The sequence below is a fragment of the Dendropsophus ebraccatus genome, chromosome 7 (assembly GCF_027789765.1).
Source record: "Dendropsophus ebraccatus isolate aDenEbr1 chromosome 7, aDenEbr1.pat, whole genome shotgun sequence".
NCBI lineage: Eukaryota > Metazoa > Chordata > Amphibia > Anura > Hylidae > Dendropsophus > Dendropsophus ebraccatus.
The window spans coordinates 117,699,160-117,720,227 of NC_091460.1; the positions used below are offsets into that span (position 1 = coordinate 117,699,160).

Sequence of the window (21,068 nt, forward strand, 5' to 3'; positions counted from 1 at the left end):
TAATTACGATGTTTAGAGTCCACAAAACAGAAGAGAATGATATGAATGAGCAGTAACCTCATATATATGATGCTGATGTTGCGTTTTTAAAATTTTTAATTTGCCTTTTTGCAGAGACAAGCTAGAGTATACGTTAATGAACTCTCCCATGTACAGTAGCTATGACAGATGCCCCTTATGGCATCCATCGTGCATACATTCCTATGATATTTGCAAGGTGGGGAAAAGCGGAACACTTCACTCAGATGCACAGTCCTCCACCAATTCGGCTTCCACCCAGCAAGTCATCCACAAAAATAGCAATTAAGGAAAAAATCTCTTCAAAGTGCAACATGCTTTACTTTATTGTACCAATTGCATACAATAGGAAAGGCTCAGTATGTTGTAGAGCCAAAACATAATTTTTGTTTGCAATGAGAAGAATAAAGTACATACTAGAGATGAGAGAACCGAACCGTAACGAACCAGATTCGTTACTAACTTTCAGAAAGTTCGTAACGAATCTAGTTAAAATAACAACAGCAAATAAAATCACAGAATAGACCAGGATACAAGGGATTATTAATCCTATAATCCCTTGTATCCTTGTTTTCTGTGAATATCAAGATGTGTGACATCACCCCTGTTAGGGTGAGACCTTAAATAAGTCTCCTCAGATATACCTGGGTGCTGCCTAATCAAAAATGTAATGTGACAGCTGTCTGTGAGTATCAACCAAGACACATAAAAAGCAACTTCAGTGTTCAAGCTGATCTACTTTATTAAGTGAATATCTCAGTTTATATCTTTACAATAAAGCTTAAAAAAATAATAGGAGAACCCCGTTTAGCCGCAACCAAAAAGTAAAAAAAAAACTGTGCCAGGAAAAAAAAAGTCCCATCGGCTGTCCCATCACTGCACAGTTGTGTAGAAAAATGTTGGCGACTCATTGGGATTGTTTGTGTCCAAGACCGTGCACCCCAGTGCTGATGTCTGGTCCTTTAATTATGGGCAAGGGCAGTACATGTCTGTTACTGCCCATTGAGTCAACATCCTCCCAGAAGACCATCAGAAAGTTAGCCCATTCTTGCCACTGTCACCTCCCCGGTGCTTTAGGGGGCCAGTTCTGCCTCCACCACCTTGCAAACATCCGCCGCTTTGACTGCAGTCCAACCTGCCCCGGTGTCTTACTAACAATGTCAGGCCCGGCGCTCTCAGGCTGTCCTCCATTTTGTGAGCCTGGGTGAACGGAGCCATAGTGGGCAGGAGCTTCTCTGGACCATCAGGGAGGAAATATATGAATGGCTGACCCCACGTCAACTAACAGTGGGAAATGTTGTAGCCGACAAAGGGAGGAACATTGTCTCTGCAGTGCAGAAGGGAGGGCTGAGTCATACATCTTGTATGGCACATGTGATAAACCTCATAGTGCACAGGTTTCTTCGAACATGTCCTGCCAATTGTTGATCCCTTTTTAAGACGGGACTGTTTGTGAGCAGGGATGACTATAGAATCAAAAACATTATCCCACTTGTCCGTGTTCTGGAAAGTGCGCTGAATAACATCATCAGGGAGGATTCCCAGGCCACCACTCCAAGGCTGAACATCCTCCTACATCAATTGTCTGTTCTCAACCATACTGGCCTGGGTACAATCAGGTATTGCCTCCTCCTCCTCCTCAAATAGTATGTTCTCAACCATACTGGCCTGGGTGCAATCAAGTGGTGCCGCCTCCTCCAATAGTCTCTTTTCAACCATACTGGGCTTGGTGCCCCTGACTTACTGTCTCCTTCCCCTCAGCTTGTAGATTGTAAGACCCCGTGGTCACGATTTACATCCTTTTGTAGGTTGCATTTACACGCACTGCATTAGCAGTGGATTTCACACAGTGAGTTTTGGTACTATTACAGTCTTATTACAGTATTATTACAGTATTATTATTGACATCCCTTGATAAAGCCACGCGAAACGCGCGTAGGGTGAGTGGGTGAGTGGGACTATATTGAATGCAGCCATCCTCCATTACTTATAAATTTTAGACATTAGTTTATTTTCTGTGTGGGAGACACTTATTTGTGTATCTCCCGTACTTTCCAGGGCTTCTGCCAGGTTATACATTATCTAGTGTTGTATATAATTACATTCAGTGCGCCATCTAGTGGAGGCTGCCTGCATTCCCTCAATTACATATATCCTGAATAGCATGTGCAATATATGATCCTATAAAATATGTGTATATCTCCCCTCACCACCTGTATGTTTTTTCATCTGTTTGGTCGTGTTTTATTCCTTTGTTTTTTCTTTTCATGATAATGTGATATATTGTATTTTATTCATATGAATTGTCTAAATAAAAAATTCTGTTTGATATATTGATCTATGTTTGTCCCTGCATTTCTTTGATCCGTAATGGGATCTTTTTCTTGTTGTATGTGACTATTACAGTCTATGGCCTAGCATTTCTGCAAAAATAATAATTGGCAAATGCTTACCTGCCACTGTTCCTGCTTCAGTGTCCTGGTCCTGACTCACTGGCAGCCACACTCAACCAATCAATGGCTGCAGCAGAACAGTGCACTGATTGGCTGAGCAGACGAACAGTGAGCTGGGTCCAGGAGACTGAAGCAGGAGCGCGGGCAGGTAAGTATTTGCCACTTATTATTTTTACCAGCCCGGCAGCTAATTAGTTACATACTCATTGGTATATATTGAGCATTTTCGAGCACTGTAATGGCACGTTTACACAGAGGGATTTATCTGGCAGATTTTTGGAACCAAAGCCAGGAACAGACTATAAACAGGGGAAAGACTGAGATTTCTCCTCTTTTCAAATCCATTCCTGGCTTTGGCTTCAAAAAATCTGTCAGATAAATCTCCCTGTGTAAAGGCACCCTTAGTGTCAGTGGGTATGCAGATTCTACTAATATACTGAATAAAGTCTAAGGTAGTGTGACACACAAAATCTCTTTGTAGATATGCACCATACCTCATTTTCAATATTCTTCTCTGTATGGAATCCACAACTGTTGGCAAGCACCTGAGTTCCCTGTTCTGCAATTGTCATCATATCCTTGGGGTCAGCAGAAGGGACCTTTTGACTGAACATTATGGCGGCACTGGGCAAGGCAAAAAACAAACAAACAAAAAAAAAAACAGGAGATGCTTATAGTCATAAAATATATTAACATATTTTAAGAGGAGATCAGGGCCAGATTGCTGTGCCTTCATGTAGTACGAACATTGGGTAAGATAATTTCTACATCTAAACTATCCCAATGGACATATACTGGTCCTACCGGGTCTACTATATAAAATAGTACAGTGCAATAGAAATTTAATAGAATAAAGTAAGTGTGAGCATAGAAGCTAGCATGCAAACTAATTCGAAAGGGCATTTCCAAGCGTGTTATCACCACATGGTGGAAACCAAAATGGCCACCTTTCAACTATTTGGCATTCCCCAATTATTTGGACTATTTTTCTGAATTTTTTGTATCCCAGGTAAACACCTTGTTTTATCATTTTGGGATGATGTAGGTGTTAATAGTGGTGTTTAAAGCGAATGTACGACTAAGTACATCGCTTTAGTTTTTTTTAGGAACAGAACTGCCCTGACACAGGGATGCCGGTGCCATGGTCCTTTTTTTTTAACCACTGTCCGGTTCTCGTGCATGGCGATGGTCTATTTTTAAGCCTGGCATTAAGCACTGGGGGTGGGCCCGCCGGCCCCCAATGTGATGAAACTTCCTCCCCTCTGTGACACAACTCCATTAGAATCAATGCAGCCACGTCATAGAGGGGAGGGGAGATCATCATACTGGCAGCCTACCGCCCCCCAAGTACTTCATCCCTGGCTGGTGCTCAGGAATATAAAAACGTGGAATCTGATTGGTTGCTAGGGGCAACTGAGCCAATTCTACTTTACACCAGTTTGATAAATCTCCCCCATAGATCGTAGATTTGTTAAGAAAAAAAATTTGTACCTGAATTTCATTTTGTCCTCTCCATAGCTGGCAAATCGAGAACATAGCCTGTTGGACATCACAGTAAGTAAATGCACTGGCTGCCTTTCAAGTTTCTAACAAAAGAAAAAAAATACCATGGCAGTGAAAAATACAACAATAAAATGTTTCGAATTGGACTGAAGGATCTGCATACATTTTCTTTTTTCTCGCTGTTTTAGTGTAGGCTTTCTCTGGGTATACCAGTTTATAGATATAAACTTATGTTAATGCCAGTGCAAATTTAAAAGACAAATTACCTTTCTCAATAAAATATGTTTGGATTAAAAAAGAACAGAATGATAAAGAACAGAAAACTTACCTTTCTTAGAAAACATAATGTAGACTTGTCAGAAGTGCAGCAATCCTTTACCATGCTTAAGTAGTTTTGAGTGGAATTGATGATAACAGGAAGTGGTGTTTGCGCATAATTACTGGAATATTCATATAAAAATCTAAAAGGGAGGCAGAAAAACACAAGATATTTGGTACATGTGCTATATACTACAAAATAATCCATACCCAATAACAATTTTGAGCTTCAACAAAAAGATATAATGAGACTTCCACTACTTTCATTTTCTTTAGATCATCCATCACCTCTAGGTGACCTACTGTACTAAGATGAATTTACTACTTATTGGTACCACAATCATTTGTTCTTTTTTCTTTGGTACACTCATCATATGCTTCCTTTTTCAGCGTTTTTCTCTAATGTTCAAATTATCTTCAAATTTCTGAGCCATATTTAACATGATCTATAAATCAGCGCTTCTCAAACAGAGGGCCCTGAAAAATTACTACGGCGAAACTCATGTTAGGGTTCACAGGCTGTGTCTGCTATATGGGTAAGACATAACGTTTCAGCAGAACAGTAAATATATATTTGGGATGTTTAGAATGATAGAGATGAGTGATTCTCGAGCATGCTCTGGTCCGTCTGAACCGGAGCGGGCAGCATTTGATTACTAGTGACTGAAGATGTTGATAACCATGGATATGACCATAAGGCCTATGCTGTATTCATGTTTTTCAGGACACATATGCAGTGTCCCAGAACAGCCCTTCTCATGCTCACACTTGTATTATAACCAGTTCTGTTCTGGAAAGCTATGGCCCACTGCAAACTGCGTGTATTGTGTTACCCTTCTCAGTATTCAGGTCTGCTATTCCATTCATTTATTGTATATCTATTCAGGTATCAGTGCCTGATGGTGTTATGTCGCCCCCCAGTGTTCAAGTATGGTACTTCTCATGTATATTTCTCTGTATATGCCTAATGGTGTGATGATGCAATGGCTGGATGTCACGTGACTGTGCCCTGCTTCCATGGTAACTCCAATGGTCATCGAGCTTTGGCTGGGGTTACCATGTGACTTCCTGTTCTACCTCAGTCTTGTCCTCCACCTTCAGGAGACAAGTGCTGTGTCCATTCTCTACCACAGAGGGGATAGGATCTGTCTGTCCTCTCTCCCTGCTAAGAGAGAGGCTTGCGTGTGCTCTGCTGCTCCAGTCCACTGGCTGTGTTCCTGTCTCAAGTCTCAAGATTCTCATCTGGGTGTCGATTCTTCAGTCGTTCCTCTCATCATCTTCTCTAATCATCAACAGCAAGTATTTCATTCAAGTCTCATTCCACCCAGCATCTCAACTTTAGTTTCACTACTACTCCCATCATTCAGCACGCTACTCTCACAGCCTATTGCAGCATCACCCATTACTCTGCCTTATTCCCGGTTGCATCCGGAGAGACTGTTGCTACTAGTTACCACCGTTACAATAAATATACAACTACCGTTGTTTCTGAACCTTGGCATTGGTGTGATAATTGGTGCCCTGACTAAGGACAACGAGGAATCGCATGCCCAGTATCCCCGCATGGTCAGGAGCTCGGTTTCCAGCTGTATCACCCTCGTGCCTACACCGTGACAACCCTATACCCTACAGCTGCCCCGATTCCTGCCTGTTACCACCATCTACACTGCGGAGTGGCCCCTAGGGGCCAGGGCATCGCACATACATATTAACATTTTTTTTTACATATTTACATCTGATTTTCATGTTCTAACATACGCACAAGCACGCTTTTACACAAACTTTACACACAAGCACACTTTTACACATACAAGCATACTTTCACACTCATAGGCACATACACACAGGCAGGCTTTTACACATCTACACAAGCAGACACTCTTCAACTAATGTACTGTATACTACACTACCTATATACTATATATTTTTGCCTATGACACCAGGTGCTGAGATATCCCTATTCCCATCTACTATTAGCAGGGCTCCGTAATGAATGTGTGTGTCCTCACATATTCTGATTCTAGTGAAAAATATTGCAAAGTGCATTTTTTTTTTTAAACAAAACTTTAGTGAAAATCATAACATGCTGACACAGCCACAAGTCGGGACTAAATGTGCCCTGAGCCCTGGCCTGTCCACAGAATCTGGGTCCCCCATCCACCCAAGAGAAGACAGCTTCCAGTACAGAGATCATGTGCTGCATGATCAAAGCATTAAAAACCAGAACTCACCACTAATAGAAGCTGCTTCAGAAACTCCTTAAGAGCAAACCTGTCAATCACCTGATTGCTTTATTGAGATAATAAATACTGCTGAAGTGTAAAATGGGGGTGGAGTAATATATAGGGGAAACATCATCCATGTGTAATGAGTTGTTGGGGGTCTTATGGTGCGTTTACACAGACAGATTTATCTGACAGATTTTGGAAGCCAAAACCAGGAGCAGACCATAAACAGGGAACAGGTCATAGAGGTAAGACTGAGATTTCTCCTGTTTTCAAATCCACTTCTGGCTTTGGCATCCAAAATCTGTCAGATAAATCTGTGTGTAAACGCACCATTAAAGATAAAGATCAGAACTCAGCATAGATAGCAACTGCTGCAGAGCATCTTTGGAAACAAACCTGTCAATCATTTAAAACACTGATACAAACAAACACACCACTGACATAGACTCACAAGCTTAGATACATACATACATACACTTGCTGACATACACACAATACAGTACATACATACATACACTCACTGACACACACACACACACACACACACACACAGAAACATACATACACACTGGCTTACACACAAACAATACAGTATTTATGTGTGTATGTATGTATGTATGTACTGTATATGTGTGTAAGTAGGTGTATTTATGTACTGTATTATACAGTACATACATACACCCACTTACACACATATACAGTACATACATACACTTAATGACAGACAGATACATACACTCACACACACTGTGGCTGACATACACAGATACAGCACAGACTCACTGACACACACACACACACAAACACACATACATACACACACAGAAACATACATAAACACACTGGCTGACACACACACACACACACACACACACACACACAAACACACATACATACACACACAGAAACATACATAAACACACTGGCTGACACACACACACACACACACACACAAACACACATACATACACACAGAAACATACATAAACACACTGGCTGACACATACACACACACACACATATACAGTACATACATACACTCACTGGCAGACATACACACACAAATTTTACCGCCTATATGGCAAACACTATAATGTGCCTCTTCCTTACGCCAGAATACTGGTGTAACTCCTATGATCAATTCTCCACAACATTTTCTTACCATATTCTTTTAAAGAAAATCAGAAAGCTTATTTGTTTTCTCAATAAATGTTTTAAAAAAAACATGTCCTTTGGGTTTTTACACTCACTTTTTGATGATCTAAAATTCATCATGTTTCACTTACTTCATAGAAAATGTTTGTGCATCAGTCTTAAAAGCAGCGCACGCTTCTTCATTAGATTGCTCCACATATGTTGAGAATTCTTTCGGAGGTTGTTTTAAGTCAGCCAAACACAATTTTCTTTCCAGACCTTTGTGAACACAACAGCTTGCAACACCAGGGTGTTTAGGGAATGGAGACTTTGGATCACAGGACTTTAATGACAAAGCAGATGCCTTAAGATAAAAAAGGAGATATATGTGTAACTAATAAAACAACATGAAAGATGCTTATGCTTTAGACACAGTTATACTTGTACCTTATCAAAATACTAAATGTTACATTTGAATATTATTTACATTTAACAGAAGAAGCGTAGATACCATTATGGGTCCTGACCAATAGTCCAAATCCAATAGTGACCAAATTACCCTGACCAGAACTTGGGACAGGGACGATTCTAGGTTTTCTGCTGCCTGAGGCGAAACCTAAAATGGAGCAACCCCCCCCCACTCCCAAGTACCCACACTGCCCCATCAAACCTCCCCTCCTGCAGATTATAACCTGCAGAACAGAATAATACGTGTATACACAATCCAGCTCCAACATAAGCTGCCATGTTCAAACACTACCTTCCAACCTTGGTAAGGACAAGACAGAAAATGTTTTGAAGTGTACCTGTCATAAAATATTTTTTTATATATCACAGAGACATGCCAAAAGTTTTGATCAGTCCAGGGCTGAGTGTCCAGACCCGTAGCAATCAGGAGAATGAGCCAGTCCTTTCCCAGCTCCATGTCCCGTGATGAGTAGCCCAACTCATAGTGTAAAGCCCCTATACATGGGGCTATGTGGAGAGTAAGCGAGCACCGACCTCAGCGCACGCTTGCTACTCGTTCCCTGCCTGCACCCGGCACTAATACACGTGTCAGCAGCAAGTGGGGAGAAGCGGGTAGGAACCGGGGGGAGGGGTTGGTACTGTAAGCTGCGGGAGTGGGGGGGCTGTCCAGGTGATCATCAGATCGCCTGGGCAGCCCATAGGAGACAGCAGAGGTCTGATGCCACCGCTCCTGTTACACGGAGCGAAGGCAGCAGATTGTTGCCAGGCTTATTCGGCCTGTTGAAAGACAATGATCAGCAGACATCGTGCATGATGGCTGATCATTGTCTTTTATTACATGAAACGATTATCATCTGTAAAGGATGATATCGGAAGAATACGGCCGATAATTGCGTCTTGTAATAGGGCTTTTAGCCCAACATTTTTTTTTTTCACACAGAGCGGGGAGCAGACATGCTGCAGCACGGCCCTCTCCCCACTTGTTTGACTGTTGTACTGTTTGAGAAATATACATTGTTATCCATGTGTGCCTCTCACTATTTAAAGTGACTCTGTACCCACAATCTGCCCACCCCAAACCACTTGTACCTTCGGATAGCTGCCTTTAATCCAAGATCTGTCCTGGGGTCTGTTCGTCAGGTGTTGCAGTTATTGTCCTAAAAAACAACTTTTAAACTTGCAGCCCTGTGTCAAACTGGCGTGGCCTAGAGTATCTGTGCATTAGGATGGCACAACCTCTCTGTCCCTCCTTTCCGCCCTCTTCATCATTAGGAATGCCCTGGGCAGGTATTCTGCTATTCATCAGCTGTGTGAGCACAGCACATGGGCTGATTCGTTAAGGCACCTGTGCAGTAGGAAAAATCCTGCCAGTGGCATTCCTAATGATGGGGGGGGGGGGGAGGAGGGAGGTGGTGCAAGGTTAGGGCACAGATACTCTAGGCCACGGCAGTTTGACACAGGGCTGCAAGTTTAAAAGTAGTTTTTTAGGGCAATACATCACCTGCCGAATGGACCCCCGGACAGATCTTGGATTAAAAGCTGCTATCCGAAGGTACAAGCGGTTTGGGGGGGGGGGGGACAGATTGTGGGTACAGAGTAACTTTAAGAATACTATTAGAGGTAGCAGTTTTCACGTTCTCCAATCAACCATAAACGATCGCTCTTATGAAACAATAGTCGCTGTGAATGATAGTTACTGCGGAAGTCATTTTATGAAGGATTTTAATACTAGACCCAGTGAATGACCAAAGGACATGTACACACACTGAAAGATTTGCAAAGAATTAACAAAAGATTTTAGGTCAGTTCCACAGATGCGATCAATGATACATGTCTGCATACACACAGAAAGATTGTCACTTAAATTCAAAAGATATAATGGTTTATAGCACAATAATCTTTCTGTGTAATAGGCCCCTTAGGAAATCCACTAAGGTGATTACACATACTCATATAAGCATAATTGCATATAAGTGCATATAAGTGCAATTGCAGCTTTCTGTCAGCATTGGCAATTGGTAATACTGTGCTTCCGTGAAAATAAGACACCCTCCTAAAATAAGACACCTCTAGCCTAAAGTAAGGCACCCCCTACTTTAAACTACTTTACACTCTCCGAAAGTAAGGTGCCCCCTGAAAGTAAGGCTGCCAGTTACCCCCTGCTGCTGCCACCCACTGCCACCCAGGACACACCTAATCCCCTCATGGACCTCCGAAGTTGGTGCCGCAGGCAGCCTGGTTCATGGTCCCTATGTCCTCCGCACGCCACGCTGCTGCACGTCTGACCCGCTACTGATGCGTTCTTGGTCCCAGGGCGAGTATTCAAGGAGGTCTGGGGAGGATGTCTTATTTCTCTCCACATGGGGATGTGACGGACTAGGGGGAGAGAAACACGACATCCCCCGAAAATAAGACATAGTGCCTGTTTTTGGGAGGCACTGTCTTATTTTTGGGGAAACACAGTACATGTAAACAAGGGGGATTGTAGGAAACTGTGCGCAAGGTTGCATGATACACGGTATAGCTACAATTCAGAAAAGAAAAAGCGATCCATTGATAGTTTTACCTAAACAATAGGGATGAGCGAACCGAACCTGTACGAACCGGATTCGTTACGAACTTTGCAAAAAGTTTGGTTCGGTACCGAACAGAACTTTGAGAAAGTTCGTTACGAATCTGGGAAAAATAACAACAGTGATGCAAAATTGTACTTTTTTTCACAGAATAGACCAGGATACAAAGGATTATTACTCCTATAATCCCTTGTATCCTGGTTTTCTGTGAATATCAAGATGTGTGACATCACCACTGTTAGGGTGAGACCTTAAATTAGTCTCCTCAGATATACCTGGGTGCTGCCTAATCAAAAATGTAATGTGACAGCTGTCTGTGAGTATTAACCAAGACACATGAAAGCAACTTCAATTTTCAAGCTTATTGAATTTATTAAGTGAAAATCAGTTCATAGCATTAAAATCAGGTTAAAAAAAATAGAAGAACGCCGTTTAGCTGCAACAACAAAAAGTTAAAAAAAAAGTCCAAAAAAAAGTCCAATCACTCGCCCAGAAACAAAAAAGTCCATAAAAAGTCCCATCACTGTCCGAGAAACAAAAAAGTCCCATCGGCTGTCCCATCACTGCACAGTTGTGTAAAAAAATGTCGGCGACTCATTGGGATTCTTGGTGTCCAAGACCGTGCACCCCAGTGCTGATGTCTGCTCCTTTAATTATGGCCAAGGGCAGTACATGTCTGTTACTGCCCATTGGGTCAACATTCCCCCAGAAGACCATCATAAAGTTAGCCCATTCTTGCCACTGTCACCTCCCCGGTGCTTTAGGGGGCCAGTTTTGCACAGGTTCTGCCTCCGCCAGCTTGCAACCATCCACCGCTTTGACTGCAGTCCAACCTGCCCAGGTGTCTTACCAACGATGTCAGGCCCGGCGCTCTCAGGCTGTACTCCTTCTTGTAAGGCTGTGTGAACGAAGCCACAGGGGGCAGGAGCTCCTCTGGACCATCAGGTAGGAAATATGTGAATGGCTGAGCCAAGGTCAACTAACGGTGGGAAGTGTTGTAGCCGATAAAGGGAGGAACCTTTTCTCTGCAGTGCAGCAGGGAGTCATACACTTTGTATGGCACATGTGATAAACCTCATAGTGCACAGGTTTCTTCGAATTTGGCGTGCCAATTGTTGATCCCTTTTGAGGACGCGACTCTGTGAGCAGGCATCAAGGACATCATCCCACTCGTCCGTATTCTGGATAGTGCAGTAACCAACATCATCAGAGAGGATTCCCAGGCCACCACTCCAAAGCTGACCATCCTCCTGCTCCATGACTAGTCTGTTCTCAATATTACTGGCCTGAGTGCAATCAGGTGCTGCCTCCTCCTCCTCCAATAGTCTTTTTTCAACCATACTGGGCTGTTTGCAATCAAGTGCTGCTGCTTCCTCCTCCCCCTCCTCCACACTGGGTCCAATACAGTGCTATCACTGCTGCCCCCTCCTCCACACTGGGTCCAATACAGTACTATTACTGCTGCTGGTTCCACTGTCAAATGTCTGTTTTCCTGTGTCCTATGCCCCATAATCACTTACACCTTTGCTGTCAATGAATGGAAACACCCAGTGTCCTTGTTTGCTTTCACTGAATGGAAACACACAGTAATCTTGTTTGCTGTCACTGAATGGAAACACCCAGTGTCATTGTTTGCTGTCACTGAATGTAAACACACAGTAACCTTGTATGCTGTCACTGAATGGAAACACCCACTGTCCTTGTTTGCTGTCACTGAATGGAAACACCCAGTGTCCTTGTTTGCTGTCACTGAATGGAAACACACAGTAACCTTGTTTGCTGTCACTGAATGGAAACACACAGTAACCTTGTTTTCTGTCACTGAATGGAAACACCCACTGTCCTTGTTTTCTGTCACTGAATGGAAACACACAGTAACCTTGTTTGCTGTCACTGAATGGAAATACACAGTTACCTTGCTTGCTGACACCAATTTTGGGATGGTTCATATGCTACCTCTATTTCACTATTCGCCCATACCCTATCACACTCCCACTATTGTAGCTGCAATTATTCAGCCGTTACAGCAAGGTTCGTTTTCGGTTCGGACGAAGCCGACCTTTACGAAAGTTCGCCGGATCGAACCGAACCGAACTTTTCAAAAGTTCGCTCATCCCTACTAAACAACATCACATTTGTACTCCTTATTCACATTATGTATGGTACTTACTATGAACCAAATTGTACAAATCTTATTTAGAGGAAACCCCCCTTTATAAAATATTCTCTGTATATTGAAAATGATATCGTTTATATACTTTTTGCGTAAATTTTTCATGGCTTTAAAAATCTCTGTCAAGGAACTGTGATTGTTTATCTTCATTGGATAGAACTCTGTCCCACTTATGTGTCTTGTAACAAGCAGAGCACCTAAGTGATCATCACATGGCCAGGACAGATTTCTACCCATGGGAAATAATTAGTGAACGTTCTTTCTAATTAACGGCCTCATTTGTTCTTTGTATATCCCTAAAGTTTTTTTTCTCTATATAAAATATCCAGAGCTACATTTTCAAGTGACTATTAGCAATTGTTAATAGGATGGCGCCTGAATAACACTCTGCCCTGCTTTAATTAATTTGTCCACTTAGCAGCTTCCGGTAGATTTTTGTAACTTGGAGAAACAGGTTTATTGACAGATTGAAGAAAGGATATAATTGTTAGCTTTTAGAAAGAAAAAAAAAAAGAGGCCTATTGTTAAGAATAGATACATGTTTTAAATTTACCCCTTTGTCATAGCAGTCAGCAGCGGCTCCTTTGGCGCAGCATGTTACCGCCAGTGAGACTATGGCTTTTACGAGATGACCTATTTCTTCAAAAGTGGCATTGGAATACTTCCTGCTGTTCATGATGACCGCTCTAAAGAGAACAAACTATATCAATAGATGTATTTTGGAAAGCAGAATAATCAGATAAAAACTTACAAAGTGTGTCCATTCCCTAATATGCATAAGGAGCAAACAACATAGTCCCAATCGTTAATGTTTTTGGATACAAAGAGATTGGGCATATCTGTTCTTGCTATTATATGGTCAATAATCAGACTCAACGGGGCAAATTTACTATTGGAAATATGCCAGATTTTGTGCCATTATACTACTGCACGTGCTGGTGCAATCTATTTACCCAAAATGTATAAGTATAAAAATCATGCACTTTTGAAAATCTAGTAGAGATGAGCGAAGTTAAAGTAAGTTCATGTTTGCTCAACCCCCAAATGCTTAACATATGACTGGAAAAGATAAATGCAGCCCTAAGGCTTATATTGAACCTGTGGTCCTGTGACAGTGGGGTTTCAGGGCCATTCTGAGGCCCCCCCCTCCCCTGTTGGCGCTTGCTTGGCGGGGTTGGCGGTCGCTGACCTGCACAGAGTTGTTCTTAGTGTAGGGACTCAAGTGTGCCAGAAGACCTGCACGCGGTACATGAGGCAATATGGTTTGATCAAATTATATGCCAACATCCTGGAGTTTGGTTTTAAATATAGCCGAGATGCATTCGTGTCAACCATGGGTGTGAGGTGCAGCCACTTCTTTTTCTCTAGGTCTGCATTGAACACATTTATATTGTTCCCTATGGGAACACACAGCTTGGTTCTCAAACTGCTTGGTTGTGGAACAGCCTTCCAGAACCGATTGTGTTCGAGAACAGAGGTATTACTGTTCTTAACTTGTTAAAATCTTTGCTGAATGTTGATATCACTAAAAGGTACTTTATCTGTATGTGGCTCAAACTTATGTCAGTAGGAACCATGTCTAGCTCTATACTGTCTAGTGGTGGTGGTCAAGGTTTTTAGTACGTGCACAGGCAACAAAGAAATAATGCATTTATATTAAAGGGGTATTCTAGGAAAATTTCACTTTTCCCCTAGAGCCAAGTACGCTGGAATAATGCTGCACTCTGCTCTTTTCATCAGCTCCATCGGAATGAATAGATCCACGAGTCAAAAAGTTATTGTCATAAAAACAACTTTTAATCCTGCAGCGCTGTGTCTAACGGCTGAGGCTTACATTTGTATATGCATTAGGCTGGCACACCCTCTCTGTCCTTCCTCCCCACCCTCCTCATGATTAGGAATGTTCGACGGGAAATAATATTGCTTTCTCTAATGTCTTTCTGTTTGAAGCTCTTTGGCATATCTCATGAAATCTGCAGTCCAAGTGGTCCCCGTTGTTAATAATCAGCGTGACGGAGGTTTGGAGAAGTAATTAAATATTACAGAATGTTTAATGATTTTTCCAATAATATGGTAATTACTTATTCTCTCCAGAGGAAAAAAACTACAATTGTTGACACAAGTTATCTAATAGAGCGGCGTACGAGGCTGCGACATCATAAGTGACACATTTAATTAAAAGAACAATGTACTGTGTACTGATGAATGTATTCCTCCCAAAGTAAAGTTATTAGACAGGATAAGTTGTTCGTGTCATTTCTATTCAAAAAGCGCATTAATCAAATGACATCCTTCTACAGATGGCAGAAACATAAGCTTGTATTAATGGATACCGCACATACTGTTGAATACTTACATTGCAGAAAATTTTTCTATTCCAAGTGTTGAAAATTCCTGGCAAACTCGGTCTCTCTGGTATAGTTTTCCTGGAAATAAAAAAAACATTGTTACTAAAGGAGATACTACAGGTTATGGCTTGCATTAATGTAATTTTAACAATTTCTACTATACTTAGAGTAGAAAGAATTGAGCAGATTAATATACATATTTGTGAGAAAAGATTTATAATTTCTGTAAATCTGTGGTCATTCTAAGTTTAGGATTCCAATGGGTGGCCTCGCTAAGGGATTAGTCTTGTGCAAAACAATGTTCAGCCCAGTGTTGGGACAAAAAGTTTCACCTGTTAAAGCAGGATGGGGGAGCAATTTGAATGGAGGGGGATACGGAAACAATTTAGCTTTATTAAATAAATAGTAAAAAACAATGGAAAGTTCAATGTTTCCAAGTGTAAAATAATGCAATTTGGTATTGTATCATGATCTCTTAGTTAGCAAAGACTTTAGAAAAGAAGGATTTAGGGGTAGTGATTTTTGACACCTCTGGGACCTGGGAACCAGGGAACTAGGGAAAGCAAATCGTATGCTGAACGAATAGCTAGACATACAACCAGTAGGAGGAGGGAACTCTATAAAGCTTTAGTAAGACCACTGTGCCCAGTTCTGGACACAAAATAAAACACAAGAAAATGCAACAACACTGCTTATGGCAAGATACAGACCCAATACAGATATGAAAATCGCTAAAAGCAGCCTCCCAACTGCTAAAAAAATCTTCATAAAAATAATGAGGCTCTTGGTAAACAGTTTGCAAATAATGTAAACCATCCCACCACGATAAGGTGGCCCTTATGCTGGCCTCCATGTATAGGAAATCCCTAGTTCAAGCTTTCATTAAAAACAAGAATTCTAAATTGGGGAAGGGGAGTCAGGCAAGTGAAATAAAGGCAGACGTACCAGGCATATAGGGGGCGGGGAGGGTTAAACGTCTGAACAGAACTACAGGGTTAGGTTAAGAGAGGTCCTAGGGGAACATGAATGACAAAATACTTTAAGGTGGTCGGAAGGTGAGCATTTGTCAGCATGTTGTGGCAGTTAAAGATAACTTCGTTAAGCTCTAAAAAACATGGCTTTGTAAATGGAGAGCGTTGTTGTAGCCAATAATGCTGACTGTGTTCGCAGTGGAAAATATAGATTTGTAAATGGTAATCATTGTTGTAGTGATTAAAGCAGGCGGCATTTAGCAGCAGAAAACAAGGTTTTTTGAAAAGTGTGTGTTGTTGAAAACATATTAAGTTAGGGAAGATTAATTTTGCCAAACCAGTTCTTTCCTGAATTTTTTTTTTAAATTTATCCTTGTCTTGCTTTCTGCTCTATTATTCTTTTGTTTGCATTGTTTTTGGATTGCAATACATACACATTTATATTTCTCTGTGGAATTTGTGACATTATTATAATTGTGTTTGCTGGGTTTATGAGAACAATGCAAGTCTTCTCTACAGAAATAAAACATAAAGCTCCAGTTTATATGAAAAGCCTTTTTATATTTTTTATATATTTATACTTCTCACTGAAATTTTTTGGCTTTATCATTTTTTTTGTTTATGGGGGCATTGCAGGTTTTCTATTCTAAAAAAAAACAAGAAAAAAGTCATCAGTCTTTAAACCCTCTTGTACGTGTATGTGAGGGGTTGCTGCCTTTTAGTGCGACTCCACATACAAGCTGGTAAGATAAACTGTCACAAAATCAGTTGGCGACCACAACAAGGATTGGCAGATCAGAGAGCCTATGCTCTCCTTGCTTTGTCAATCACCTTGCCACTCTTTCTCAGGCGCTCCTCAGGAGCACACACAGTTAAACGGGCAGGTACAGCACTTGCTGGCTGAGTGGGCCCCATTACAAGGCAGGTTACGTCGTTAAGGGGTTAATACATTAATTGAGACCGTCAGTTTTAGAATAGTGGCTTGCGGAGTTAAGGGGTTAATATTCATTAAGAACTTACTTCTCTCTTTGCCTGCGGTGAGCAGCAAGACCGGCCATGGGACTCTCACAGGGCTTCGGAATCTCTGAAGCTGACACGTCACAACCCAGCTAATGGACTGGCCTCTATACCAGTCACTGATTAGGGCGGGGCGCTGCTCCAGTCACTGATTGGCTGAGCAGCCAGTCTATCAGCTAGGAAAGGCCTTATCACCCAAGTCGTGATGTCATCACAACTTGAGGGAAAATGCCTTCTGGTGGGGGTCCTGCGGCTGGTCCCACCGCTCACCGCAGGTGCATGGAGAGGTAAGTTAGTACTTGTAATTAATTTTCCTCCTGCCCCGGCTGTTGCCGGCTTTTATAATCCATCGGACTTCACCTTTAAATACTGTATACATGTATAATATATACATACATTTACTAAATTTGTATATTCTACCTGAGCCTTTAAGACCCGGGGGGGGGGGGGGGGGGGGGAGGGGGGATTTACTAAGGGCAATTCTTGCGCTTATTGGATGATCATAATTTAGCTTAAAAGGACTTGTTCCGACATTCTGGTACATTTTCTACAATTACTGCTGCAGCTAATATTCATTCCTTTCAGGAGAAATGTGTCTCCCCCACACTTTGCTTAAACTAGCCAGCCAAATGCATAAACCACATTAAAAAAAAAATTAATTCCTATGTTGGTCATTTTCCCTGTAATTTGTGCCTTATTACTTTAGATTCAGAATTTTTCTTTGTCGCTAACAAAGGGGAAACTGCTGCAAAATGGGTCAGATAAATGAAATTTAAACATAGGTTTATTGTACCGCTGTGCAAAGTGGCTTTTACAATGAAGATGGTAATGTCATGAAGTCATGTTTACTGCAGTCTTAGCCATATTTAACATTGACATGTCAGTGTTTTAACTTCCTTCACTTTAATGGTCCAAGTTTTTTAATTTAATAAGGATAAGAGGTAATTTTTTTTTCCGTGTTCAATACAAATGTAATCTCGACTTTAATTTCCCAAAAGGCTGTAGAAAACGTGAGATGGAATCAGAATGGTTGTTTGGGGAAACCTATCCCCTTTATTCTTGCACTAGTTCTGATATCTACTCACTCCTGTGCTGTGTTTTCAAGGGAAAGAATTTGGGACAGCTACTTGATTAGTGTTAGATTATAATGGGGTCAGTATGGGCAGCCTGGCCGGAGTCTGAGGTTCCTAGGGAGGGCAAAAGTGTTCATCATTTTTACTGCCACCATCACTGTCCAATTATCAGCTGACCAGGCCAATATTGTACGGCTCGTTCAGACATCATTTCATGGGAATGTAAGGGGATTCTCTGCTTAAAAGGATTATCCAGCACTACAAAAACATGGCCACTTCTGCCCCTCTCTTGTCTCCAGTTCAGGTGTGGTTTGCAATTAAACTACATTAACTTCAATGGACTCAAAAAACAACATTTCCTGGCGGACATGCAGCAGCTGATAAGTATGGGAAGACTTGAGATTTTTAAATAAAAGTAAATTACAAATCTATATAATTTTCTGACACCAGTTGATTTGAAAGAAAAAAGATTTTCGACAGATAACCCCTTTAACCACCAAGCATATTAAGCAGAAGGAGATTCTTTTTGGAACAATAGTGAAATATGGCTGCTGAAGTGCAGCCATATTTGAAAGAAACAACTCTCAAACTGGGTATATGTTGGATATCTATCCAGTGGAGGGCCTCCTGCCAGACAGCTCTATTCTTGACTTTTAGCAATGTATATTGTTCTTATTTACTTCTTTGTATTGCCTATTGCTTTTCCCCCTGTATTTGGTTTCTACTATTATTACTTCAGTAAACTATATCTATTTCCTTAGATATTAAATCTGGACCTATTTATGCACGCATCAGAATCGGGTACGGGATAGGTAGAGGTTTTTCAGCTTCAGATCAGGAGCCTAGGAACGCCTCTATGACACCTTGCACTAAAGAATAAAAGTATTTTCTATGTTATGGAAGCACAGACAGATATATAAAAGGTACTGTCTGTTTTCTTATATGTGCGACTTAAACATGTCTGGCCATGTGAAACTACCCTTACTGGAAATGTTGTTAGGTGTCACGTGCCTTTTCTATGATACCTATTCTTGAATATATAATTATACAGTGAAATGCAAAAGTTTGGCCCCCCCCTAGTCAAAACTCCTTTTACTGTAAACCGTTAGGCTAGGTTCACACATGCTCAGGGAGATCAGCGAAAAAAATAAATAAAAATTAAATGGAGTACTCATAAAAAGGCTCCATATATACATTGCCCCCTATAATATGCAAAAAAAGGAGTCCGTGGAGCCTCAGTTGTGAGTCTCAAAACACGGGAATAGCCAGATATCCCTCCAGGGAAGGAAACCTGTTGCCAAAAGGTGCCTACCAGTGGGGAGATCACCAAACCACCCTTATACGTAGCCCCTTAAATCCTACTGAGTTGCGAATATTGGAACATAAATAGGGAAACACCAGGATGGCCCCTTTTGTGTCAAATTCTAATTCAGTTGCGACATGTCAAGGGTTTACCAAACCAGGCATCAATCCACAGACAGCTGTTTTGGGGTATTTTCCCCTCATCAGTGTGAAGTAGGATTCTGGCTAAGGGGGGAAATGAAAACAGAAAAGCAAATCACAGCAATCACTAAGCTCAGGGAGATCAGGGAAAAAAAGAAATCCAATGGAGTACTCATAAAGAGTCTTTATTCATAGTATTTCCGTCAGTATTTGGGTCAGTATTTTTTCAACCAAAGCCAGGAGGGGGTGAAGAAAACACAATAACTGTGCAAATCTATAAATTATAATTTTGCCCTGTGGGTTCCTCTCCTGGCTTTGGTTGAAAGAATACTAACCAAAAGACTACTGGAAATACTATATGCGAACATAGCCTTAAAGTATAACAGTGACTTCAGGATGTGCTGTCCTATGTATGTACAGTATATGAGGAGCAGAACAATATCTATCACTAGATAACTTCAACCTGTGGCCCATAAGACATTTTAGCATCCTTTTACAGTTGGGCATCTTTGGCTGTAGATGTGGGTTCTGGGGCAACGACTGCCACTATGGGAGGTGATGAAGTGTTGGCCACTTCGAAGATGGTTCCTATCCATCAGCTTATCTCCTTTCGAAACACAAAGATCGGGCATGTCAAAATTAAACTGCCCAGTCCTTGTCTCACCAACATCAGCTTTTAGGAAAGTCCCATTAGATGATTGGCCAGTCCCAAACTAAATGCATATCTATTGCCTCGTCTGTAGCCAAGATACAGTATTTGTACTGAGCATACTAGATACGTTGTAATGTTTTTTATGGGAAATCTTGTTTGTACATTGTAAGCCATTTTTCTATGATGTCTGTGAATCACTATTAGTTGACCCAAGACCCACGTCAAAGAATAAAAGCTATCTGAAAATTTCCGTGATGTCAAAATAAAAAGTATCTCTCAAACCTCCATCTGCACAGGTTTCATAGGTCAGGACTTTTTCTCTCTCTCCCTCTTTAATATCTATACACAGTATTTTATGTGTTACATTTGGGCCATTACTAGCCTTTCTGGGAAAACTAAAAGGTGCAAAGGTCTCTTTAGGTCAGGAATGGAACAAACATGACATTTGGTTCAAGGTACATCCTATAATGTCTTTAGTGAAGTTAGTTCACTTGGCAAGGTGTTAATCGATAAAAAATGCTATTAATGCATTCATTTTTTAACATTTTTCTTTTATTTTTTTCTTTGCAATATTTTTGTCAATTCACAAAACTTTTGATATGTCATGGAGACATGTCAAATGTTTTGATTGGTCTGGGTCTGAGTGCTCAGACCTGTACCGATTGGGAGATAGAGCCAAGAGAAGACGCATTCGTC

At 41.2% G+C, this 21,068-nt stretch overlaps 1 protein-coding gene across 1 annotated transcript in view; it reads right to left on the reverse strand.

Annotated features, from left to right (window-relative positions):
* GC (GC vitamin D binding protein) overlaps nt 1-21,068 on the reverse strand; it is a 70,388-nt gene that overhangs the window by 33,380 nt on the left and 15,940 nt on the right. The window contains exons 2-7 of the mRNA XM_069978294.1: nt 15,225-15,294; nt 13,422-13,554; nt 7,807-8,018; nt 4,303-4,435; nt 3,963-4,057; nt 2,966-3,095 (exon numbers count right to left, since the gene is read on the reverse strand). Of these exons, the coding sequence (XP_069834395.1) occupies nt 2,966-3,095; nt 3,963-4,057; nt 4,303-4,435; nt 7,807-8,018; nt 13,422-13,554; nt 15,225-15,294 (773 nt within the window). The remainder of the gene's footprint in view (nt 1-2,965; nt 3,096-3,962; nt 4,058-4,302; nt 4,436-7,806; nt 8,019-13,421; nt 13,555-15,224; nt 15,295-21,068) is intronic.